The sequence below is a fragment of the Pan paniscus genome, chromosome 15, assembly GCF_029289425.2.
Source record: "Pan paniscus chromosome 15, NHGRI_mPanPan1-v2.0_pri, whole genome shotgun sequence".
NCBI classification, from domain to species: Eukaryota; Metazoa; Chordata; class Mammalia; order Primates; family Hominidae; genus Pan; species Pan paniscus.
This window is the reverse complement of record NC_073264.2, coordinates 91,033,827-91,061,259: the sequence shown is the minus strand read 5'-3', so window position 1 is coordinate 91,061,259 and position 27,433 is coordinate 91,033,827. Positions and strand designations below refer to the sequence as shown.

Here is a 27,433-nt window from a genome sequence, read left to right as displayed (position 1 = left end):
TTAAACTCTGTCAGATGGCTTTTAACCAAACCCTGCCATCAGAGTCAAATTTGATTCTTTGGATGGTTCTTTCCTTTTTTCTGTCTCTTTCACATTGTCTAGTAAAGAAGTTTCTTCAATGACCAGTTTTGTCATAGAGTTGGTGCCATTTATTCTGTGGGTTACAAATTTATCATCACAAGTAGCTAGATGTACTTCTCATAGACAACTTGTATCCACAAATTTATTGGGTTTTTTTTCTTTTTTTCTTTTTTTTTTTTCTGAGCCATTCTCCCTAGAAAACACAAATTTTTTGGGGGGGAAAAATTAGACTGTTCTTCAGAGGTATTTATTTTCATGATTCACTGTGCAGAGATCGGAGTTGTGCCTTAAGGGCTTGGCTCTGCTCTCTTGATACTGGTATCCATTGCTAGGTGTGGCTCAATTAAACAGGAAGGATGGCTAGATAGCATATATATTCACATGTCAAATGGCAGCATCCATCTTTGAGACAGGAATCTTGGTGGGAAAAGTTCAGTTTTTTAACAAATGTGAAATTACCTCCTCAATCATTTTTATTTCCGGTTAAATTAATGTCTTATATAAACACTGTAGGCTAGCATAGTATTTGATACCATTTAGTTTGCTCTCTCTTTTAGTTCCTAATTTTCATTGTAGTTCTCAGTGTTTGCTTTTTGAATGTGAGTTTATGGCAGAATAAATCAAATTAACTTTGGTGGGTAGATTGAGTTTTCTCTGATGACCTTTACTAACCAAAACATACTTTCTTCTCAGGTGAAAAAGCCAGAGTGGATTATTATTTATTTGACTGACAAAGAAATGCATTTCTAATTTTATTTGGTGACTAAAATAAATTGATTCACCGTAAATTAAATATGAAATAAATGCATGATCCTCTCTTAATGAACCAAACATATTGAGAGCCGAGCACCTTTGCAGTACACCTCTTTCACCAGTTGGTGGTGCCAGAAACTCTGCTAAGAAACTGATTGAAAGAACAGAAGGTTAACCAGGAGCCTTTCTTAATAAGCGTTAATTTTTGTAGTTTTTGAAAAATTTGTACTGAAAACATATGCCCAAATTATCGCATTTTCTAAGGTTAGGAAGCAAAGCGAATCCCTCTGGTGACCAGCAGAATATATTTCTAGTAAGCTTCTGTAATAATGTCATTGGCCTATGTTAATATTCACATATTGGAAATTGCAAAGTTGTGTAACATCTGACTCCATCCTGGAAATAGCCTTTAGTGTGCTTGCCTGGAGAGTGGAGGAGCAAACGATAATAATGTGTACAGAGAAGGAGAGTGATGTTCCTGGCTATATTTATTGTCGAATTTAGGTCTTTAAAAATATTGACTTGTGTTATTATTACTATGTTGTTTTTTTTTTTTTTTTTAACCATTAATATATTCCTGTGACAGCAGGAACATTGCTTTTTTGTGTGTGTGTGGGCGGGGGTGGCTAGGTTTGTTTAACCCTTTACTGTTTAGCCCTGAAAAAGTCCAAATGGAGCAATAGCCTGTTGCTTGAATGTGTCCTGAGATACAGTCAAAAGAACCCAGGCTTTGGAGTCAGAGAGATCAGGTTTTGAATTTCCCTACATATTTCGTAACTGTCTCTCTCTCTCTTTTTTTTTTGAGACCAAGGTCTCACTCTGTGCCCAGGCTGGAGTGCAGTGGTGCGATCTCGGCTCACTGCAACCTCTACCTCCCAGATTCAAGCGATTCTCATACCTAAGCTTCCCAAGTAGCTGGGACTACAGGTGTGCACCACCATGCCCGGGTAATTTTTGTATTTTTAGTAGAGACGGGGTTTCACCGTGTTGGCCAGGCTAGTCTCCAACTCCTGGCCTCAAGTGATCCGCCTGCTTCATCCTCCCAAAGTGCTGGGATTACAGGCGTGAGCCACTGTACCCAGCCTTTCATAACTGTCTTTTAATTACTTATGCAGATTCTTTACGCTCAGTTTTTCTAGTTTGTAAAATGGAGATAATAATATCTTCCCCTCAGAGTTGGCGTAAACATCACCTGAGATAACGGATGTGCTGATTAAGTGCTCCTCACCCTGTCCTTTTCTAGTTTAAGCACAGACTCAGTTCTTTTTGAGCCTCCACCACATCCCATGCTCTTAGCCAGGGCCTTAGGACCGGAGTCCCTCCTTGGGTGTGATGATGCCTCATGCTGCGTTAATGAGAAGATGTTTCCAGGTTGTAAAGTTCCACAAGGATTTTGTAAAGAACTCACAAAAGAGATACTCATATTGTTAGCTATATGTGGTGTTCAGATATTTGCCCATCTACCCTGGGATGTTTCCATGTTGATCTGAATCTGCCTAAATGTTTAAGATTGGAGAAGGGAGCACAGGGTTGCTGACAGGTGTAGCAACAGTGTCCCCAACAGTTCATTCATCCATTTATTCCACAAACTTTTACTCAACATTATTATTGCTGGGTCTCCGGCATACAAAGATGAATTCCCAGAGAGCCTGAAGATGCTTCTGAGAGCTGCAGACTCAAGAAGCAGGATGTTTTCTGCTTGGCAGGAATTGATAAGCAGCCCTAATCTATGGAAGAGCAAGAAAGAGAAATTTAAATATTTTTAAAAATATTACTTTAAAAAGTTATAAGACTGTAAAGAAAATTTTAACTTTGAAAAACTCTGATAGTTGTATTAAGCTTTTGATAGCATCATGTTTGGAAGAATGAACAAATCAGAAGAAGCCTTCAGTGTGGTTGGTAAAGTCATAAAACACTGTTAATTAGGAGCTTTAGCCCAGTATAGAATTTTAAAATACAACTGTATAAGGTATATTTTTTTTAGGAATAGCACAACTAACATCTTTGATTAGATTCGATTGAAAGATTCAGACCCTTAAGATTTAGAGATTACGGAATCATAGAACTGGATAGTGGCTGGGACTTTAGGAATCACATATGCCATCTCCCTTATTTTCTAGCTAAGAAAATGGAAGTCAAACAAACGTATGTGACTCACCCAAGGTTACATAGACCTGGATCAAAACTCAGGTCTCCATGCCAAGACATTATTTGTCCATCCTAACTCCTATACAATGAGCCATTTTCAGTAGATAAATATATACTTGTCCCATCTCAATAAACTTTCATGCTAAATATGGAGTATCATGTCCGCCCCGTTACCAAAATGAAAACTTTGGCCGTACCTTCGGCAGTTAATTAAGGTGCTCCTACTTCCCTCTCAGAGCTGAGCTGAGGGGAGGCAGGGCACACCAGGCCTGTCATGTGCAGTTCTCAGCCAGAGCCAATGAGTTCCCCACAGAAGCAGGCAGCGTTTTCATTCACGCCTGCCTTGCCTGCTTCTCGTTTCTTGCTAGATGAATGGCATCATATGCCGCAGGTGTATTAGTAATTTCTGAGTTTGTTCCCCACTAAAAATGACCTCATTGTTTTGTGCTTCTTTTCCATAATTATACAGTAACAGGAAAATAAACCAGCTCTGAGTACAGCCCACAGCAGAAATCTTGTGCTCTTTATGCAAGTTTGATTTATAGACGTGTACTGCAGAGCAGAGTGACTATGAAACATTCATCTTCCCATTGCTAGTTGCCATGGAAATCGAGTACACAGAGCAGTGTCATTCCAGTCCTGGTGATGCCTGCAGTAGTTTATTCCTTTGTTGTTCCCGTTTCTTAAGCAACTGCCTAGCATTCTTTCATCATTACAATTAATCATGCACACAAGTTTTTATCTTTCGTCGCGCATAGAAAGTACTCAAACGTATGACAAAAACAGGGAGAATTTAAATATTCCTATGGCTTTAAATATGCATTTGTAATTTTCATCCTCAGTCCCACTGGAAAAATAGGTCATGTAAAAAAAGCATATATTAATGTACAGATATTTCAATAGAGCAGTATAGAAATTTGAAGGAAAAACAATGCTAACTAAGCCCAGGAAGCCCAGGAAACCTTAAGGAACTTCAGATCCTGAGGGCCCCCCAGGGTTTAGATCTAAATCAGCCTGGGTAATGCCAACTAAAAAAGAAAAAAAAAGCCCCTGAGCTATGTATCATCAACTCCTGTTTTGATTTGTTAGTCTCCTTAACGGTTTGAACAACCTAGATATTTGCTGGATAGACATGCTAGACGTTAGAATAGAGATCCTTTTTCTCTTTAAAGGCCAATAAAGTTCAGGATTTTTTTTTTAAGTGGGAGTAAAAGGAATTCTAGTTTTTTCTTTTTTCAATGAAACCATTTTACCTCAGTTTTAACCCACATAGTTCATAGTCTATAGCATACCAACAATGAATAAATGCTTGTTGATTAGCCACTGCCTTCTTTTGTGGACTTCTGGCCATTCTGTTGGCTAAGAAAGCGTGTTCTAGAACAATTCTCTGGATCTAAATCCCTGCTGCATTGCTTATTAGCTGTGAGACCTTTGAAAAGTATCTCAGCTTGCCTTAGTTTCCCCATCTGTAGAGGGAACAGCTATAAAATTAAGATAATGACAGGTTGTTAGGAGGCTTAACAGGGATAATTCATGCAAATTGCTCAGCCCTGTGCCTGGCACAGGACACGTGCTCTGTCAGTGGGGACTGCTGCCGTGGCAGTGGTGGTTTCTATTGCCATGACTACTACAGGCCACAACTGAATGGAGAACTGTGCTCTGACCTAGAGAATAATACTTGGTTGATCTACAGCAATTCTAGCCCCAAAGCCGCAGGACTCTGTTCCCAGCATCCAGGCTCACACAATGATTGCTGGTGCTTTGTTGTGCTTGGGCTACGTGGACTTGTTTCATCTCAAGACTGTGGATACTAGGATGGTGGCTGAGAAGTATTTACAGGGGTCTTTTTATCTGCAAATTGAGAAGAGAAGGCTGCTACAGGCAGTCCTTGAAGATGCAAATTTCTCATCTTTGACCTGGATTTGTTTCTTACAAGGAGCTGTGTGCGGAGCACGTTGGGAGGGAGTGGGCTGCCTTTACTTGTCTTGAGGAAGGTTCTCGTGTTTGTCTGCATAGTCTGAAATAACGTCTGACCTACTGCCTCTCCACCCCCAAACCCCCCTTGTCACTCGGCAGTGCCTGCAGCATTCCTTCAGCCTTTCTGGAATTGAAGTTTTCCTAACTGGTGGCAGAAGCATTCTTTGTTGAAATTCACTCTCCTTGGCAGTTCTCCAGGGCACACGGCAATGCCTATTTATTTGATTTAGCCTTTGTTTGGTTAGCCTTGTATTTTGTCTGTTTTGCTTTGCGAAGTTCTTTTTTCCCCAAATTTTCATGTTTAAATCCCTTGGACTTCACTTCTATTTATTTTACTAGCTTGCTTTAAAATACTGCTAAAAGTTGTTTGCTTTAAGCTCTCACAAAATGAGTAGTCTTGGATTCATTTGTCTGTTTTCCCCAAGCCTGATCCGTAGTGTGTGTACTAGGTGCACCTTTGTTAATTATTAAAACAAAATAGACTTTATAGTTTGTACATCCGAATATTATACTACATTGTCTCTAGTTCTCTTTATTTAGCTCTTTGTTTTTTTACCCTGTCCTCCAATCATTAGGCTCATGTTAATTCTAAAGAGATAGAAGTAGCTTAACTTTTCTGAATCTTTTTGTTCTCCCTCCTCTGCCATTCTTCCTGCTTCTTCCCACAATATAAAAACCCATCCGACTCTCCTGTCTTCCGAGTGAAGCTGGCAACACTCCAAGTGACATGAGTACCCTAAGACACCCATTTTTTGGTAAGTAAACATTCAGTGACGAAACTTAGACCTTCTCTAGACATTTTTATGTATGTATGTATGTATGTATGTATGTATGTATTTGAGACAGATTCTCACTCTGTTGCCCAGGCTGGAGTGCAGTGACACAGTCTCTGCTCACTGCAGTCTCCGCCTCCTGGTTCGAGTGATTCTCATGCCTCAACCTCTCGAGTAGCTAGGATTACGGGTGCCCGCCATCACACCCAGCAAATTTTTGTATTTTTAGTAGAGATAGGGTTTCACCATGTTGGCCAGGCTGGTCTCGAACTCCTGGCCTTAAGTGATCTGCCTGCCTCGGCCTCCCAAAGTGCTGGGATTACAGGCGTGAGCCACTGCACCCGGTCACTAGACATTTTAAATCCTCTCAAGACCCCTGATTGTATGTGTGGCCTTCACCTCACACTTAACGTGGCCAAAATGCACTCCTGCCTTCTCTTTGTCCCCTAATCACTGTAAGAGAGATCTTTCCCTGTGCTCTTTTATTCTCAGGCTTATATCTTTCTTTGTTTTGGAAACACATATTTGTTAGAATCTTCTGCATTGCAGATACTGGGATTGTATGAAAATGAACAAGATAGAAACTGCTCTGCCCTTTAGGAGCTTAGAGTCTAGTCGAGGATGTAGGTGGTTAGAATCCAAGATGGTTAATCCTGAAAGATGACTACAAAGTACTATGGAGAAGAAGAACGCTTGCTGCAGACTGGGGAGGGGGCACCAAGGCTGACATCAGAGAAGTGATAGCCAGCGTGAGACCTGGAGGATGGTCTCCATTTGCCTGACTTCGCCTTAGCCAGGCAAGGAGAGAGGGCATATTCTGGACAGAGTGCATCTGCAGAGGTCAGCGGGAGAGCATGAATAACAGAGTTGTTACGCATAGTTAGCCTACTATCAAATACACCTATTTTTTTCAGTGGGTGGGTGGAACGAGAGATGAATGCAGAGTGATGAGACTGGAGAGATAGGCAGTGCCAGGTGATGAGGGTCTTGTAAGAGTTCAGACTTTATCCTGAGGATACCGGGAAGCCATCGAAATGTAGGGAAGTGAGGTGATCAGACATTTTTTGTTTTGTTTTGTTTTTTGAGACAGAGTCTTGCCCTGTCGCCCAGGCTGAAGTGCAATGGCGCGATCTCAGCTCACTGCAACGTCCGCCCCCTGGCTTCAAGCGATTCTCCCTGCCTCAGCCTCCCAAGTAGCTGTGATTACAGGTGCGTGCCACCACGCCCAGCTAATTTTTTGTATTTTTAGTAGAGACGAGGTTTTGCCACATTGGCCAGGCTGGTCTCAAACTCCTCACCACAGGTGATCCGCCCACCTTGGCCTCCCAAAGTGCTGGGATTACAGGCGTGAGTCATCATGCCCAGCCGATGTGATCAGACTTACATGATCTCTCCTAGTGTAGTGTGGAGAATGGATTAAAATGTGGCAAGAATAGCCTCTATTTGGGCTGTTCCTAGGGACCATTTTCCCAACTCAGCCTTCTCTTTAACTCCACAGTGTTTGTCCAGTCCAGCATGCATTTTTCTGATTAGCATGAGGGCTCATCTCAAACATCAGCTCCTTTTCTCTAGCTTCCTGTCTTAAAGGCCAGGACTGTGTCTTTTCCCTAGCTCTGGGCTGGCTCTTACTCTACACTAAATGTGTCATCTGGAGCACCAACTGGATCCAGGCTTTACCATTGCCCAGAGAGTCTGTTGTTTTGCCTACTATCTTGGCTCCCCTGGGATTTTGGTGCCAGCTTAGATCTAGCCTGAGTTCAGTGATCTCCTTTGACCCCTGAAATTCATTGCCATTCACACGTTGGCTCTTCCTGCTCAGCCAGTCTAGAACAAACCTGCCGCTGAGGGAATCCCTCTCTTTTCCCACTTGTAGTTGAGTATCCTAGATACTTCACAACTGATCTCCATTGTGTACCTACATAGAACAATACCTTCGATAAGATGGATTGAGGTAAGGTGAGGAGAACCAGCTACAGGTTGAGTATCTCTTATCCAAAGCGCTTGGGACCAGAAACGTTTCAGATTTTTTAATTTTTTCAGATTTTGGAATATTTGCATATCATAATGAGATAACATAAGAATGGGACCCAAGTCTAAACACAAAATTCATTTAAGTTTCATATATACCTTATACACAAAGCCTGAAGGTAATTTTATACAATATTTTTCATAGTTTTGTGCATAAGAAGTTTGTCTTAAATACTTATGTGTGGAATTTTCCACTCGTGGTGTAATATTGGTACTCAGAAAGTTTCGGATTTTGGAGCATTTTGGAGTTTGGATTTCCAAGGCAAGTTACTTAACTTCTCTGTGCCTTAGTTTCTTCATTTATAAACTGCAGGTATTAAGAGAACCTACACCAGAGTTGTTTGGAGGATTAAGCGAGCGAATGCCTGTCAAACACTGTGCCTGGCCCATAACTAGCTCTCACTGCTTATTCATGTTGTTATTATGGTGTCTAGACTTAACCCTAGGGAAAATGGGAGAACATAAAAGGTTTTTGACTTCAGGAATATTTGACAACAGACAAATGGGTATTAATCTTGAAAGGTCCACCCCTCCTCTTCACTGTGAATAATTGAGAGATGACAGTGGTATCACATCCTGCCCAGCTGGGGGGCTATTCCAGTGAGTAAATAGATGTGAGGGAGTGATAAAAATAGCTAGCTGATATCTAGTGCTCACTGTGTGCCAAGCCCTGTTCTAAATGCTTTACTTGCATTAACTCATTTGATCCGCACAACGACCCCATGAGGTGGCTACTGTGATTGTTCCCATTTTACTGACGAGGCAACAGGTACAAAGCAGCTGAGTGACTTAGCTAAGATCCCATTAACTGCTGGAATTTGGCTTGGACCAGACAGTCTGACTCCACATTGGAAACACAAATAGATACAGCCACCATGTAAAGGAGGATCTTTGCCTTTCCTTTTTCTCTCTCCCCACAGGTGTACCCTTAAAAAGGGATTTTGAATCTCTTTATCAATCAGATCTATTACAGTCTGTAGATTTTGAAGGAACCATTTTATTTAAGGGGCTTTCCAGTTCAGTTTCAATAGAATAAAGATCTAGACAGCATATAAATTTTCATAGTGAAAAATAGAGCTATATAATCTATGACCATAACCCTTTTCATAGCCCTAAGGTTGGGGATATATGAAAACACTTTAGCTGAATTGTACATTCTTTTTATAAAATGCCTGATATCTGGCAATTTGGTCATACAATCTTTTGATAAAAATATCAAAAACCTCATACTGCAATACTGTAAAATGTGACTCTGTTAATGTCCAAAAACATCTGTATTTTTTACTGTCATGAACTGTTTAAACATCATCATAATAGGAAACATTTATGACTTAAATAATTGAAGTCTACATTTCTCAGAATCCACCTGCTCATCTCAACCTTTTGTTAGACCCTCAAACAAATCACAGAATTGACAGGCTTGAGTTTCTCTGTAACTCTTTCTTCTCCATCATGGGGTGGTAGGATGTGCAGGGGCTGTTGGTCAGTTCTTCCAAGTTTGAATGTCATAGTCGTGGGAAACTAATGTAGGCATCTGTCATGGGAAACTGATGTAGGGAAACTGATGTCTGTTAACCTCCCTGGACTTCAGTTTCTACTTCTGAAGGACTTCTAGCTTTAAAATACCTTGATTCTCTCTTTCTAAACCTTTTGTTTACTCACTCTTTAAAGAATATTATAATTAATAGTACAGTGATCTAATGGTAAGAAGTAGAGAAAAAAAATAATTTGGTTTCATTAATTTCATTTAACATTATTTCACAAAAGTTCATTAAGCACCTACTATGTGCATGATAAATACTTGTTTCACTGTCCAGTATACTAATAATGTTAAATTCTCAAACTGACTTGGGATTTTCCTTCCCTCAGTTTTCCCATTGCTAATGTTCCCCTCCTGGCTACAACATTACCATAAAATGTTATACTCTTTAATCTTATTTTCATATTCCCCAAACAAAACAAAACAAAATCTTTCATTTCAAAGGGATTTTTAGCATGTTGCAAATTATCATTAAATCACACACAATTTTCTGTCTTCAATTTTTCAATGTAAAGAACCACACTTTAAAACCTACTAGGTTATATTTCTTAGGAAAAACCGTAGACATCAAATGTTCACTTCTAATTTAGATGCGTCAGCTGACATACTAGTTTCAATGAGTTGCAATAATGAATTTGTCATAGAATTGAAGCCATTTTCTAGCTATAAATCGCCCAAACCCAAATGCTATAGGAAATTTACAAGGACTGCCATTAGAATAGGATATTTTAAATTATCTCAGTTGTATTGAAACAAAACCAAACCTGATTAACAGATACATCAGGTAATCATGAATTGATGTGACAGAAAAGAGTTATTGGGCTGTTTGTCAAATGATGAACTGGATGATGATGATGGGGAAAGTTACCTTTATTTTATTTATTTATTTATTTTAGTGCTCTAATGAGTGCCAGGCATTGTCAGTATTTCATGTAATCCTCATGATAACCTTATGAGATGTACAGTATTACTATTTCTATTTTACAGATAAGAAAACTGAGCTTGGAGAGGTTAATGTTCCCAAAGTCCCACACTTTAAATAGCTGAAAATGTTTCACATTGCTTGTTGTCACCTTGAGTTCACCATATTTAAAGTGAAAGTCATCATCCTCATCCCTTGTTGTTCTTTCTGTTTCGTCAGTGATATCATGATTTTCTGTTTCATTCTTGCAGTCATTGATTTTTCCTTTTCCGTCTTTGCTCTAAATCCATTCAATTACCAAGTCCCTTTCCTCATTCAGTGTCTTTCTGCTGTCAGCCCTCTTCTCATCACTTAGTGTCTAGGCCTCCCAACTAAATGTACAGGCTAAAGGCCAAACTCCATAACTCGGTCCTCAAGGCTGGCTACTCTCTGACTCCTCCTCTTCTTTTAGGCTCTTTTTCCTGTTACTTCTCTCCAGATGAACTAGTTACCTAAATACTTTGTGCCCATTTTCTACATCCCCTTTTGCAAATGATAACTCTTGAGATGGCCTCTCCCCTGTTCCCTGGTCTGTGAGCCCTGTCCCTTCCTCAGCATGAGACTGGGTCCTCTCCTGAAAGATGTGTTTTGATCAGCTCATTCCTCAATGAGTATCCCTTCTTTTCAATGCTTGTGACAGTAGGCTCTATACCTGTCATTTTGCACTAAGCACGTGCCACCTGACTAGCATTGCTGTACAACTCTTCATCAGTGTGATCTGTCTCTCTCTTAGTGGTGGTTAGGACTGGGTCTAGATCTCTCCCTAACATGTGGAACATTGTTCTATACCTAGAAAGTACAAGTCTTCATGCTTCGTGTGCATGGGTAAGGAGAGGAATTTTTATGGTAACTATAGTAAACATCTCACATATTGACTTCATTGACTTAAGAGATCTCCTGTGAATCCTCCAAGCCTTATTATTCAGACCCATTTCACTAGAAAGGGACCACATGTACTCATAGGATACAGTGGTAGATTGTTTGCAGAGATGGTCACAGCTCCTTCCATCCCTGTGCATGCACCTGTGTAAAGTGACTGGGCTCTCTTCCCAGCAGGAGGAAGAATTTATTTCTTCACTCCCCAAATCAAAGCTGACTTGTGACTTACTTTGAGCAAAGAGCATAGAAAAAACTAATAAATCTCAAAACCTGAGGGGTGATCTAGGTGACCACCCCCAACAAAGGATCCCATCTGGGAGAAAATTTTTGCAATCTACCCATCTGACAAAGGGCTAATATCCAGAATCTACAAAGAACTTAAAGAAATTTACAAGAAAAAAAACAACCCCATCAAAAAGTGGGCAAAGGATATGAACAGACACTTCTCAAAAGAAGATATTTATGCAGCCAACGGACATATGCAAAAATGCTCATCATCACTGGTCGTCAGAGAAATGCAAATCAAAACCACCGTGAGATAGCATGTCACTCCAGTTAGAATGGCGATCATTAAAAAGTCAGGAAACAACAGATGCTGGAGAGGACATGGAGAAATAGGAACAATTTTACACTGTTGGTGGGAGTGTAAATTAGTTCAACCATTGTGGAAGACAGTGTGGTGATTCCTCACGGATCTAGAACTAGAAATACCATTTGACCCAGCCATCCCATTACTGGATATATACCCAAACGATTATAAATCATTCTACGATAAAAACACATGCACACGTATGTCTATTGTGGCACTATTCACAATAGTAAAGACTTGGAACTAACCCATATGTCCATCAATGATAGACTAGATTAAGAAAATATGGCACATATACACCATGGAATCCTGTGCAGCCATAAAAAAGGATGAGTTCATGTCCTTTGCAGGGACATGGATGAAGCTGGAAACCATCATTCTAAGCAAACTCACAAGGACAGAAAACCAAACACTGCATGTTCTCAATCATAGATGGGAGTTGAACAATGAGAACACATGGACAGAGGGTGGGGAACATCACACACCAGGGCCGGTCAGGGGGTAGGGTGCTGGGGGAGGGATAGCATTAGGAGAAATACCTAATGTAAATGACGAGTTGATGGGTGCAGCAAACCAACATGGCACATGTATACCTATGTAACAAACCTGCATGTTGTGCACATATACCTAGAACTTAAAGTATAATAATAATTAAAAAAACAGATATGTTTGTGTTAGAGTTCTCTAGAGGAACAGAATTAATAAAATAGGGGTATAAATATATAAAAAAAAGGAATCCATCTGATGCCATGCCTTTTGCCACATTAGCGCCTGAGTTTTTGTTCCATTGTGTACATATGATAGATGTGGTTTGAGATGCTTCTTTAACCAAAGTTTTAATGCATTTCAAAGTTCTGCACTTCTAAGAAGTGATCTTAAAGGTAGATAATAAATTGTGGTTATTCACATGCCCTGATACCATAGTTCTGTTTTATCTCTTGTAGTTTCTTGAACGTAGTCCAAAATTAACATTGATTTAAAGTGCTAATATTTTCTCAGATCTATTTTTAAAACTTTGCATTCTTGTGTTCTTCATTTGCAAACACCCAGAATTGCCCCCCCCTTCTCTTTTACCCATTATAAGGAAACAAGTTCTCTATTCGTCAAATAGCAAAACAGCCTTTGCTTAGCAGTGTATATTTCACTTTTGTGCTAAAGCTGTATCCCAGTAACATTTTCTTTCACTGAAAATGACCATTTCTTCCTGGAGTGTATAATGTTTTTCAAATGCATGAAGTTTTCAAAATGAAACCATATCAGACAGAATGATCTTTGGCTTTATGAAAGTGGAATATTTTTTATAGTTCTGTGGTTGTTCATTATTTTAAAACCTATTAGTTACAACAGGTTAGCTTGAAAAATGAGGAGGTTTAAATCTGAGACAAAATATCTCACTATAGTTAGATTCTGAAACTGTGCCAGCAAAATTGTGTTTGAACGCTTCTTGAATTTGTTTTGTAAGGGGTAGCTTTCTGTTTTAAATGTGTATTCAGTAAAACACAGTTATTCAAATTCTACTAGACATGTAGGAGAGCCAGATTCATGTGTAACGCAGATGCGGCATTGTTCATGGGGCTGTTTCCTCCTAATGACTGACCTAATGTGTTGTGTCTCCTTTTTCTGGCTGAGAGAAGGAACCACATTTTAGAAGCATTTTATTCAGTAATATCTTCACATTGTGTTTCACCTCTTGCTATCTCTTATACTACAAGAATACCTGTGATGTATTGAGATAGCTAATATCATTGCTAGAAAAGTACAAGGTAATTTGGATAGAAAATAATGTAATAGCTTTAGTAACAGAATATAATTAAATTAGTGCTTAGAGTAAAAATAGTGAAAGGATTTATTTTTAGTCTTGAATGGCTTAGATCAGTATGATTAAAATACGTAAATTAAATAACAGCATTTAGTTCAGTGGTGTTCTGAGTGGTATCAACTCTCTCTAATATCTAATCTTAAGTATTAATAATCTAATTCTAAGTATTCTATTTTCCTCTGCCCTCCCCCATTTTTAAGTAAACCCAATATGAATTAGATAAAATAGGGAACACATTTGTTATATTCTTGGAAGCCTTGAGATTAAGGATTTTAAATTGGGCTGGCATATTTTTATTAATCTACTGGAAAGTGGTTATTGGAGCACCTTCTGTACACCAGGGGCCATTCTGGATGCTGGGAATAGAGCCACCAACACAGCAAACAAGGTCCCTGCTGTCAGGGAGTTCACAGTTTCCTTGGGAGAAGACAGATAATAACTGAGTAAACAAGTTAATTTCAGATAGAGATAAAACACTGTAAGAAAAGTAAAACAGAATAAATTATAGAAAACGTTTGAATGGGGAAGGGGTTGCTTAAAATTGGGAAGTTAGGGAAGACATTTTTGGGGGCTGACATTTGAACTGAGACCTAAATGACGAAGAGCCATCCAGAAAGAGGAAAAGCAGTTGCAAAGGGTCTGAGATGGGTATAAGCCTAGAGGGACTGAGAAACTAAAAGAAAACCAGAGTGGCTGGGTTGCAGCGAACAAGAGGCAGCAAGGTCTGAGCAAAATTTGAGAGGTAGGCAGGGCAGGATGCTGTGTTAGTCATGGCTGCTACCTCTTTCTTTTATATGACAGGGTGAGTAGCCCTTATCGGAAATGCATGGGACCAGAAGTGTTTTGGATTTTGGATTTTTTTTTTAGATTTTGTAATATTTGCATTATACTTACTGGTTGAGCATGCCCAATCTGAAAATTTGAAATCTTATACATTCCAATGAGCATTGTCTTTGAATATCATGTATAATATCAAAAAGTTTCAGATTTTGGAGCTTTCAGATTTCAGATTCTGGATTAAGGATAACTCAACCCATATTATATTCTGTATTGTGTTACATTCCATTATGTCATATCATATTTCACACCATGTTCTGTATTTATATTGTATTATATATTTATGTCCCTGTACCTTACAGGGAAATGAAGAGTCAAAGAAAGACCTTAGATTTCTCAAGATGTGTAGGTTTTCTGGCATTCCCAGTGTACAAAGTCATGCTAGTGGGTTGCTGTATCCTGGCTTGGGGTCCCCAGCTTCTTTTCATGTTTCTTTCCCATTATCAGTTAAATTCAGTTCAACAGATATTTTCTTGGTGCGTGCTGGGCCCAAGAAACGGATGAGTCCACTTGGGCCATTTTACAGATGAATGCAGAAGAAATTGTGATAGGCTTTCATTTTAGAGCAACTTTCCTAGATTATGTCTATTATTTCAATTAGTGAGCACCTATCTTTTGTACCATCTTTTTTATCCTTAGGTTACAAGCAGTAAAATGATCATAAGGGCCAAATATCTAATCTAAATGGCAGTGATATGTAATGTTAACATAGTCATCATTTGTTTCTCTCCACTGGCGATACAAGACATAAAAAAATGATTTTGAGTCCTGCTTATGCATCAGACCAAGAAGTGTTTATCATTTGAATACCTCTCTTCTGGGAAGAATAGGGGTAAGAAGTTTTAAAAAAATTAACAGTTTAATAAAATATGTGAAAGTTTACAAACATATATGCTTTTAAATGAGGCAACACAGATCTTCTGTTACGATGGTTATGATTCAGAGTGTCTGATTTACACTAGAGGATCAGGAAATAATGTAGACTATTTCCTTTCCCCGTGTCTTCATACCATATGTAGTCATAATATACTGACTTAAAATTTCCACCGAATTAAACTTTCCAGTGATTTATAAGACGTTGAAATGCATTACCAAGAGCAGTTATTGAATCTTCCTTCAGAGATAATTAACGAAAAGACTGTTATTAAAAAAGAAAAAAAAGCAATAATTTACCTTTCATGTTAGCAAAGGTAAGCTCTAGAAGTCTTTCTGTGATTTGCTGATATTAATTCCACTCCCTGGATGTTTGTTTTGCTTTATTCTTTCTAACTCTCCCTGATTCTGTGGTTTAATAGATTTTCCTCCTGTTTAGAATAAAACTGTAGAAGTCAGTACCACATTTAGTATCTATCTCCAGGCATGGCCAATCCTTCCCACTGGCTGTGTTCCGGAAGGTTCTGGAAAACAGCTGACAAAGCCTGAATGTGACAGGGCAAGACATTTTAGGCAGCCCTCATGGCTTTTTCAGCTGTGCTTCTTATTTTCTTATAGATGTATGTGTGGTATGTAAGTGTGTATGATGCATATATGAAATATTCAAGTCAGAAAATTTGTCCATTTATGTTCCTCCCAGGTTACGAAACAAAATATTCCATTCTAGCCATGGTTAAAGCCCCCTGGGTAGCCCTGCCTGATTGCCCTAGAGATCATCACTGTCCTGATTTTTTGTTTAATCATTCGTGTATGTCTTTATATTTTATGACATGGATTTATATATCTTAAATAATACAGAGTATTGGTTTGCTTATTTTTATACCTTATATAAATGCATATTGCTTTTTCTCTTATTATATTCTTAGGAATTATCCACATTGATCCATGTGTCTTTCATTTATTCTCCCTACTGTATAGTATTCTGTTGGGGCACCAGGGGGCACAATAACCAGCACCTTCTTTTCCCCTCCAGAATCAATTGAAAATTCGACTCCAAGTGCAAGAGAGTAATAGATAGAAATTTCAGCTTTCTTAGTGACATAGCTCTATTGGAGGGATTGGTTTGCTAAAATACAGCCCACATTAAGCAGGTTTACCCTTTAGAGTGGAGTGGCAGGGTCTTTAGTGTATTCATATCAGCAGTTGACTTGTTTCCCAAGTGGTTGGGCCAGTTCACAGTATTACCCGCAGTGCACCAGAATTCCTTTCTATCCATATACTCACCAGCACTTGTTACTGAACTCTAGTTTTTGCCAATTTGATGGGTGTGAAATGGCATCTTATTCTGATTTTTAATTTTTCTCATTACTTACAAAGTTCATCATGTCTCCTAGCCCTTTGGGTTTCCTGTTCAATGTCAATTTCCTATTTATGTATTGGCCCACATAAAAAATATTGCATAGTCTATTTTAAAATGATTTATAGGGGCTCTTTACATATTCTGGGTACTAATTATTTCTTATGTGTGAGTCACAGAAATTTTTACCCACTTGTGGCCTGTCCTCACTTTTTGTGGGGGAGGGATTATCTTTTGATATATAACAGGACTATATATTTTCCCAGAGGTTTTAGAGAGAACGTGAAAAAAAGAAAAAAGCCTGGGACTGTTTGGCATGTCCAAAGTCTAGAATTTTGGAGAGCATGTGTGTAGTGTTACTTGAGCATGTAAATGGGGTCTCCCTGGTGATTTTCTGCCTATTGCAATACTCACTTTGAACAGTTGCTCATCTTTCTTTTTCTGTATTAGCCAGTTTGAATATTTCTCTAAGATTTACATTATGTTTCAAGTTCTTTTACATTATAGAATTAAATGCTTACTGCTTAAATTATGATTTTTTAGCCTCAGTATAGTTGCATGAAAAGGCTATACCATAAAACAAGTGTGACCTACCAAAAAGAAAATTTGTCTACCACTTGGCAACTCTCTACGTGTAACACAGCTTTTGCATTTTAACTATTCTGATGGCAATGCTGTATTAATATTTCATTCTCTCCGTAGAGCTTGTGGACATTGTCATCATCCGAAGGCATTTGAGTACTAAATTGCATATGATGATACTTATAAAAGAAAATTGCAGGCCAAGCATGGTGGCTCACTCCTGGAATCCTAGCACTTTGGGAGGCCGAGGTGGGAGGATGGCTTGAGGCCAGGAGTTCAAGACCAGCCTGGGCAACATAGCGGGACCCCGTCACTACAGAAAATGAAAAAAAATTAGCTGGGCATTGTGGCACACCCCTGTAGTCCCAGCTACTCAGGAGACTGAGGCAGGAGGATCCTTTGAGCCCAGAAATTGGAGGTTTCAGTGAGCTACGATTGTACCACCGCACCCCAGCCTGGATGACAGAGTGATACTTTGCCTCCTAAAAAAAAAAAAAAGAGGCCTGGTGCGGTGGCTCACATCTGTAATCCCAGCACTTTGGGAGGCCAAGGTGGGTGGATCACTTGACACCAGGAGTTCAAGACCAGCCTGGTCAACATGGTGAAACCCTGTCTCTACCAAAAATACAAAAATTAGCCACACGTGGTGGCATGGGCCTATAGTTCCAGCCACTCAGGAGGGTGAGGCAGGAGAATTGCTTGAACCTGGCAGGTGGAGGTTGCAGTGAGCCGAGATCGTGCCACTGCATTCCAGCCTGTTCAACAGAGCAAGACCCTGTCTCAAAAAAACAAAACAAAACCAAAACAAAAACGAGAAAAAGAAAATCACATCATGATTTTGCTAATTCTTCATAAGAACAGTTTCTTGTAGGGTCATGCATAGATTTTCACCATAAAAAGAGCCTCAAAGAGCATGTGGTACAGTCTCTTATTTTACACATGCGAGGATAAATGACCCATGCAAGGCCTTACACCTTGGTGGGGGTGAATGTGGGCATGGAATAGGATTAGGACCCAGGGTTCTTGGCCCCTGGCACAGTGTGTTTTCCATTGTAATGGATTATAGAATAATAATGTTATTCTTTATTTTTATAAAGTTGGTGTGCATTTCTAGATTTCCTTAGCTAGAATTCCTTAGGTTTCACAGAAACATAGGTTTCAGTGCTTTTAGCTTTTTGTTGATGACATCTTTTCAGTTTCTTAGTACTGAAGGAACTGTTCATCATACTTGCTTAAATTAGCTTTATGGAAATAATGTATACTGTTTTCCTTCCTTATTTTCAACCGTATTTACATGCTAGTCTTTCCAACAGGTTGTATAAATAAGTTAAATGTTATGGTAAATTATTCCAAAATGGCATATTAAGTTTGCATAAATTAAAACTATGGTGTAATACTATGAATCAGATTGTAACTAGATGTAAATTTGTAAATGTGTATAGTTAATTTTTTTTTTTTTTTTTTTTTTTTTTTTTGAGACGGAGTCTCGCTGTGTCTCCCAGGTTGGAGTGCAGTGGCGCGATCTCGGCTCACTGCAAGCTCCGCCTCCCGGGTTCACGCCGTTCTCCTGCCTCAGCCTCCCAAGTAGCTGGGACTACAGGCGCCCGCCAACACGCCCGGCTAATTTTTTGTAATTTTAGTAGAAACGGGGTTTCACCGTGTTAGCCAAGATGGTCTCGATCTCCTGACCTCGTGATCCGCCCGTCTCGGCCTCCCAAAGTGCTAGGATTACAGGCGTGAGCCACCGCGCCCGGCCAATTTTTTAAACATAATTTTTCCATGCGTGACTGCTTTATTTAAGTTAGTGTGTTTAACAATAAAATTAATGCAGTCAACCCGAGAACTACAATATTACCATTAACTCACATATATCCGCACACTCCTCCATCCTATCTTCCTGCCTTTTTCCATAGGAACCGATATCCTGAAGTGAGTGTTTATTATTCCCATGCTTTAAAAATACATGCACACGGCTGGGCGCGGTGGCTCATGCCTGTAATCCCAGCACTTTGGGAGGCCGAGGTGGGCAGATCACAAGGTCAGGAGATCAAGACCATCTGGCTAACACAGTGAAACCCTGTCTTTACTAAAAATAGAAAAAATTAGTTGGGATGGGTGGCATGCGCCTGTAGTCTCAGCTACTCAGGAGGCTGAGGCAGGAAAGTTGCTTGAACCCTGGAGGCGGAGGTTGCAGTGAGCGAAGATCACGCTACTGCACTCCAGCCTGGGTGACAGAGCAAGACTCCATCTCAAAAAAAAAAAAAAAAAAATGCACATATACATATATATACCTATATGTTTCTCTAATGTTTAATCTTCCTTGTTTTTAAACTTTGTAAAAAAGATTTTCAAATGTATGTAGTCTTTGTGACTTGCTTTGTTTCACTCAATAGTGTTTCTAATATTTATCCTTGTTTTATCTATAATTCATTCGTTTAAAATGTGTTTAGCGGCTGGGCACAGTGGTTCACGCCTATAATACTAGCACCTTGAGAGGCCAAGGCGGGAGGACCTGTCAAGGCCAGGAGTTCAAGACTCGCCAAGCAGTAAGCAAGACCCCATCTCTACAAAAAATACAAAATAAAAATTAGCCAGGTGTGGTGGCACATACATATAGCCCTAGCTACTGTGGAGGCTGAGGTGGGAGGATCGCTTGGGCCCAGGAGTTCAAGGCCTGCAGGAGTTTGAAGCTGCAGGAGTTTGAGGCTTCAGTGAGCTATGCTCGTGCCACTGCTCTCCAGCTTGGGTGACAGAGGAAGATCCTGACTCTAAAAAAATAAAATAGTATAGCATTCCATTGTATGGATTTACCACAGTTTGTCTTTGTTTCCTTTTTCTCTTCTTATTAATACTGTATGAACACTTTTGTGTCATAACTCCTAGTGCCCATGTGCAATGCTTCTCTGGATATGTACTTAGGAATGGAATTGCTAGGTTGTAAGGTACACGAATGTTCACTTAGATAGTGCTGGAATATCATAATGCCAAATGATATTTTCAATAATTCATATCAATTTACATTCCATCAACAGTATATTCTGTTGATGGACATCCTCTCCAACTCTTGCCAGGCTTCTTTTTTTTTTTTGAGACAGAGTCTCGCTCTGCCGCCGAGGCTGGAATGCAGTGGCGCGATCTCGGCTCACTGCAAGCTCCGCCTGCCGGGTTCACGCCGTTCTCCTGCCTCGGCCTCCTGTGAGTGAGTAGCTGGGACTACAGGGGCCCGCCGCCACGCCCGGCTAATTTTTTGTATTTTAGGTAGAGACGGGGTTTCACCATGTTAGCCAGATGGTCTCCATCTCCTGACCTCGTGGTCCGCCCGCCTCGGCCTCCGAAAGTGCTGGGATTACAGGCGTGAGCCACCGCGCCCGGCCGTCAGACTTCTTAATCTTTCCCGGTTGAGTGGGTTTAATATCTCATTGTCGGCTTGATTTGTATTACCCTGATGAATGATGAGTTCTCTCTCTTATCTCTTCACCTTTACTAGTCTCCTCTGTGACATACCTGTTCATGGTTTTTACCCATTTTTCGATTGCATCTTCTATTGATTTGAATGTGTTCTTTATATGTGTTCTCAGTACAAATATTCGGTCTAGTTAACAAATATCTTCTCCCAGCTTGTGACTTGTCTTTTCACTTTCTTCAAGTGACTTTTCAGACATAAGTAAATTTAGTTTGGTTAAATTTATGAATCTTTGTCATAGTTAGAGGGCTGGTGTCCTGTTTAAGAAACCCTTCATTACCCCCAAAGTCAGAGACCTATTACCTATATTTTCTTCATAAAATTTACAGTTTTGCTCTTGAAAATTAAATCTGTAATTCTTCTAGAATTGATTTATGAATAGGGCGTGTGTGAGAACCCAGTTTCACCTTTTCCATATGGACAATCAGTATTTTCAGCTCTGTTTATTGAATGTGCCCTCTTTTCTCTGCTGTTCTGCTTTGCTGCCTCTGCTCCTGTGTTTTCTATTGTTTCATTGGTCACTTAATCTGTCTCTGCACCAATTTCTCACTGTCCTCATAAAATCTTAATACCAGTAGGGCAAGTCTCCCTCCTTATTTTTCATCTTTAGCAGTGTATTGATTATTTCCAGCTCTTTGTTTTGTCATAATAATTCCAGAAACTAGCTTGTTAAAAACCAAAGACTCTGTTCAGATTTCGATTAACATTGACTTTACAGATGAATTTCTGGAGAGTTGACATCTTAATAATATTGTCTTCCTATTCATAAATATATTTTTCATTGGATATTTCAGAAAATTCTTTTTCTGAACCATCACACTACTGTCACCATCATAATCACATTGGTTTTCACTTACGCTGTATTTCTTATATGCCAACCCCCATTCTATTTGTATGCAGTTTTTACAGCAGTCTTTTGAGGTAGATCCTATTATTATGAAATATTGCACATAGGAAACTGAGGCACAGAGAGGTTAATCAACTCACTGTAGATCACACAGCTAGTAAATAGTAGAGGCAAGATTCTAGCCCAAGGTGCTTGGATATAAAGTTCATACTTTTAATTACTACTCTATATTGCACACAACTTGTTTTCTTCTTTTGTTGGATTTCTTCCTACATATTTTATCGTTTTTGTTGCTATTGTAAATAGTAGCTTTTGAAAATTATGTTTTTTAAATTACTTGTAGAAACAATAGAAATGAAATTGCTTTTTGTATGTTAATCTTCTAGCTAACAACCTTGCTAACTTTGTAGATTTTTAAGGATCCACAAAGATAATGACATCAGTGGAAAATAGTAATTATTTCTTCCTTTCCAATCCTTATATCATTTATTTCTTTTTGCTGACATATGCACTGGCTAGGACTTACAGGGGTGATAGTGTCTTGTTCTGAAACTCAAAGGGAAAGATTTCAATATTTTATCACTTAATTTGATCATAGCCGTAGGGGTTAGATCCTTTCTCAGATTAAAGAATTTCTTATCTGGTCTAGTTTATCTTGAGTTTTTTAAAAATCAAGAATTGACGAGAACACATGGACACAGGGAGGGGAACATCACATACTGGGGGCCTGTCGGGGGCGGAGGTGGGGGGGACAACTGGAGGCAGAGCATTAGGACAAATACCTAATGCATGTGGGGCTTAAAACCTAGATGACAGGTTGATAGGTGCAGCAAACCACCATGGCACTTGTATACCTATGTAACAAACCTGCACGTTCCGCACATGTATCCCAGAACTTAAATTAAAAAAAAAAAAAATCAAGGCTGGGTGCGGTGGCTCACGCCTGTAATTCCAGCACTTTGGGAGGCTGAGGCGGGTGGATCACGAGGTCAGGAGATCGAGACCATTCTGGCTAACACGGTGAAACCCCATCTCTACTAAAAATACGAAAAATAAGCCGGGCGTGATGGCGGGCACAGGAGAATGGCGTGAACCCGGGAGGCGGAGCTTGCAGTGAGCCGAGATCGCGCCACTGCACTCCAGCCTGGGCGACAGAGAGAGACTCCGTCTCAAAAAAAGAAAAAAAAAAATCAAGAATTGGCATTAAATTTCACTATATGCTTTTTCTGTATCTATTGAGATGTTATTTTTTGAAATTCATTAATATGATGAATAACATGTCTGTGTATATATGTATAGTTTTAATATCAATTCATCTTTTATATTTTTGATATAAACCCAAGTTTACTATCCTATTATCTTTTTTTTTTTTTTTTTTTTTGGAGACGAGTGTGCAGATGTTTATTAGGGGATATTCTTGAAATGGATACCTGTTTGGGGAAGAAAAGGAAGCAGGATTGGGCAGGGGGATAACTTGGCTATGATGTCACAACAGTGTCCTCAAGCCCACAGAGACTGATAAAGTTGGGTTTGACTTTCAGAGTTGTCCAGAGCTGGGGCAAGAGGGAAAGGCCTTTAAGGCCCCCCAGGAGATGGACTTTGGATACGGGCTGCCCTGAAGGGAGGGCCTTTCCCAGAGAGTGGGGCAAGCTGAAGTCCATCATCCAGCGGCACTTCAGCAGCTGGGGAGAGGGTTGATGGGTTCCCCAGCCAGGAAGGGGGATCTTGGTGGCTCATCACAGTGGCCACTGTGTGCCCAACATAGTTGCTGCACATTCATGTTCATCCCAGCCTCCAACATCCATTTTTCAGCCCCTGGGCCTAGGGTGGGGGCAAACCCAGCAACCCTGGGTTTGACATCACATATTAATCCCATTCCCAGAATCATTTTAGCCTGAGGACATAAGGAGCCTCCAAGCCAAGCTCCCCCTGGAATTCCCCGCACCTGCCTTTGCTCATGCAGCAGCTTCCTGACGCTGGCTTCTCAGTGTCTGAGCCCAGGAATGCTGCCAGAGTGGGCACATCACAGCCAAGAAAAAGGGAGTGGGAATGAGAGCTTTTGTCATTCAGTTCACAGCACGGCAGGCTCTGGGTGAGCACATCCTGTCCACTATCTCATTCGTGGTCACCACCTCCCTGCAAGGTGGGATCTTTTATGAGCCCCATCGATAGATAAGGACACTGAGGCTCAAGGACAGGAAGTTCCACATCTGGTCTCTCAGGCCTTTCTTTTCTTTTCTTTTCTTTTTTTGAAACAGAGTCTCACTCTGTTGCCCAGGCTGGAGTGCAGTGGCACAGTCTTGGCTCACTGCAATCTCTGCCTCCTGAGTTCAAGCGATTCTCCTGCCTTAGCCTCCGGAGTAACTGGGATTACAGGCATGCACCACCACGCCTGGCTAATTTTTGTATTTTTAGTAGAGACGGGGTTTCACCATGTTGGCCAGGCTGGTCTCGAACTCCTGACCTCAGGTGATCCGCTGTCCTTGGCCTCCGAAAATGCTAGGATTACAGGCGTGAGCCACCATGCCTGGCCATCAGACCTTTCTTTTCTGTAGAAATCCTTGACTCTAAAATCCAGGAAGCATGACTGTGTCAGGATACTGTTTATATGAACCCTTCTGTCATTTGTCCTCCAGAGAGATACTAACACTCCCCATCCCACCAGGTGGGCTAAGGCTGGGACTGCTTTAACCCTTTCTCTCCTAGAGTCAACACTGGCATGGGCCTGGGTGCTGCTTACTGCTGGGGGACCTGGGGATTTGGGTCTTGTGGATGAGCCGGACACCCCCCAAGCCCTCTTCTAGCTTGATGTCCCCCTGCTGCAGGGCCTGCTGGATAGCATCAGTGAGGGCGTCAAAGGCCAGGTCCACATTGCAGTTGTTTTTAACAGAGGTCTCCACGAAGGCCATGCCCAGGGAGGCAGCTAGCTCCTCGGCCTCCTGGGCTGAGACACAGCTGGTGCTCTGCAGGTCACTCTTGTGGCCAACCAGCAGGAAGATGACCTTGTCCGGGCCCTGAGTGGCCATGACCTCCTGGTGCCAGTCTTGGATGTGTTCAAAGGACTTCCTGTTTGTCACATCAGAGACCAGCAGGACACCCACCACATTCCGGTAAAAGGACCTGGTGATGCAGCTGAAGCGCTCGTGGCCCGCGGAGTCCCAGAGCTGCAGCTTGACCCGCGGCCCGGCCCGCAGCTGCAGCGCGCGGCGGTAGCACTCGGCGCCCACCGTGGGCTCGTGCTCGAGCTCGGGCTGCGGGGCGCCAGGCGCGCCCGCCACGTGTAGTTCCGCAGCAGCGACGTCTTGCCCACCGCCGCGTCCCCTAGCAGCGTGACCCGAAATTGGTAGCGGCAGCCCTCGGCCTCCATGGCCGCGTCCCTATCCTATTATCTTTTAAATGCACAGTAGGATTCAGTTTGCTAATATTTTACTTAGGGTGGTGTGTGCATGTGCGCGTGGTGTGTGTGTGTCTAAAATGGAGCTGTAATTTTCCTTTCTTGTTTTGTTTCATTTCAAGCTTATACTGGCCTCATACAGTGAATTAGGGAGAATTCCCTCTTTTTATATTTGGTACAGATTTTGCTATTTTAATATAAATAAAATATTGCCTTGGAAATTTTATAACTTTAATTATAAACATAATCAGAAACCTCTTGCTTTTGACAATACATTGTTTTCTGCTACTTTGAAAAACTGATTTCTACCATGATATCTCAAACTCTTAAGTATTTTTAATGAATTAAAAGTACAAAGGTATTAAAAGGTTATAACCATTTATTAAAATCCTCTATGTTACATCTTATAGTTTTCTATTCCCTGAAGTCACTTCAAGTTATTTATTTTTAAACATAGAACCTCTAGTTGAAGTCTATTTATGTCTGCTTCTGCTGGTTCTTGCTCATGGTGACTAGTTTCCCTGTAAACTTGTTTGTATTCAACTTTCTGGAGCTCACCGACCTTGAAAAATAATTTATGAGGAATTCCACAAGCCCAGGATGAAATCAGAGTGGTTTATGTGTTTTTGCCAGGCTCCTTGTAGCACAGTCAGTACAGGACTATATTAAAACAAATCCACAGATGGAAGTTTCTGTACTCACTCAAGGTATGTTTAGACCCAGGATCCCAGGGACTCTCCCAGTGAGGGTCAGTCAACACTCATACCTTCTCAGGGGTGAATGATCGTTTTTTATTTCATTTTTCTCTTACTCCTTTGCTCAGCACCAGGCAAACTTTCATGTAGTCCTTTGGATTTCAGCTTAATGTGGGAAAGTTATCCTGTGAGATGATCCAAATTGGCAAAGTCCTGGGTCTTCACTTCTGGCCTCGTCCCCCCATGAGGCTACCAGACCATAGCCCCAGTGCACGATGTGAGTGAATGCCTTCAGGGCAAAGGTGGCTTTGGAATGCCCACTTTCTTTCCACTAACCTCTTTGGGTTCAAGCTAGCCTCAAGAATTTGGCCTGGCAGCTCTTTTTAATTTTTCAGTCCTTTTAAGGTGGTTTTGTTTTAGTGTCTTATCCAGCATCTTTAGTTTTTTGCAGTGGGGAGTTGATCTGAGTATCCAAAAACAGAAACTCATGTGAATTCTTAAATACTTTGTCTCCCAAACTTTTCCTTCTAAATTCTGCTTTCCAAATATTGATTTATTAGGTAGACAATAAGATTTATTAAGTGTTAGAAAAGAGTATCACTTATTTGTAAGAGATATAGAAAATATATAAAATTAGTAATGCATTTCTAAAGCTTAGTAATTCTGGCATTTTAGCTTTACTTTATCTTCTATTGCTGTTTAAAGAATATGACCAAGTATTTCTGACCTTTTATTGCTCTTATATTGAATATCATTTAGAAGTTGTAAGCTAAATATTTATTTTCATATAACCTAAAACCATAGTATTGGGAAATACTGATGTAATTTAGCGATCATGTCATTGAAGCTTAACATTTTTATTGCATTCATTATTTATGAGAAGAAATCATGCAGTGTTTCTGTTTTTATCAAGGTATTATATCTAAAAATCACTTTTCTTGAACTTGAACTCAATATTTATAAAAGTGCATTTTATAGTACTTATACCTACGACAAAATAATTGATTAACTGTGTCCGAGTGTGTTGATGGGTCCCCAAGGGCCAATGCTAGATTTGATGATTCACTAGAAGGACTTCCAAGACTCAGCCTACAGTCGTATTCGTGGCTATGATTTATTACAGTGAAAGGATTCAATGCAAAACCAGCACACGGGAAGGGTACATGGGGTGAAGTCCAGGGGAAACCAGATGCCAGTTTCCCATTGTTCCCCTCCAGTGGAGTCACAGAGAACACAATTCCCCAATAGTAAGTTGTGACCAAACATGTGAAATGTGCCAACCAGGGAAGCTCAGTAGAGACTCAGTGCCCAGGGTTTAATTGTGGGCTGATCACATTGGCATTCTCTGTCTGGCATGTGCCAAAATTTCAGACTCGCAGAAGGAAAGCAAGTATTCAGTGGGAGCCATGTTGTTTGCACAAACAGTTTTAAGCACAGTGATCAACTCTTACCAGTTAATGGTGGTAGGAACCTTCCTGAAATCCAAGTTCCCAGATGCCAGTCAAGGGCCAGGCTTGTAAGCAGAATTGCAGTCAGGTCTGCTGTCTTAACTTTTTTCTACATGTGGAGGTGTGGCTGAAGTTTTTTAAGCACTTACCATTTGGCAAGCACTGTTCTAAGCCCTTTACTCGTTTCATCCTCACAATCACCATTTCATAGATGGGGAACTGAGGGATAGAGAAGTTAAAAAATTTGTCTCATATTTCACAGCTAATAAGTAGTAAAACAGGATTCATAGTAAGGCTTCGAATCCATGATTTTATCCAATACTTTATATGGGTTTTTTTGAAAATTACTTTCATTTTGTCTCACCTCATGAATAAGATGTTCCATACAT

At 40.4% G+C, this 27,433-nt stretch overlaps 1 protein-coding gene and 1 pseudogene across 3 annotated transcripts in view; one reads left to right on the top strand and one right to left on the bottom strand.

Annotated features, from left to right (window-relative positions):
- The window catches only part of EFCAB11 (EF-hand calcium binding domain 11), a 165,998-nt gene that overhangs the window by 38,332 nt on the left and 100,233 nt on the right, over nt 1-27,433 (top strand). Inside the window, exon 6 of one of the 3 annotated variants that reach the window (XM_063596369.1) lies at nt 5,667-5,714. The exons of the other annotated variants lie outside the window; for them this stretch is intronic. Within the exon in view, the coding sequence (XP_063452439.1) occupies nt 5,667-5,685 (19 nt within the window). The 3' untranslated portion in view covers nt 5,686-5,714. The remainder of the gene's footprint in view (nt 1-5,666; nt 5,715-27,433) is intronic. 3 annotated transcript variants of the gene reach the window in all.
- LOC100992524 (ras-related protein Rab-42-like) lies at nt 24,216-24,874 on the bottom strand (annotated as a pseudogene).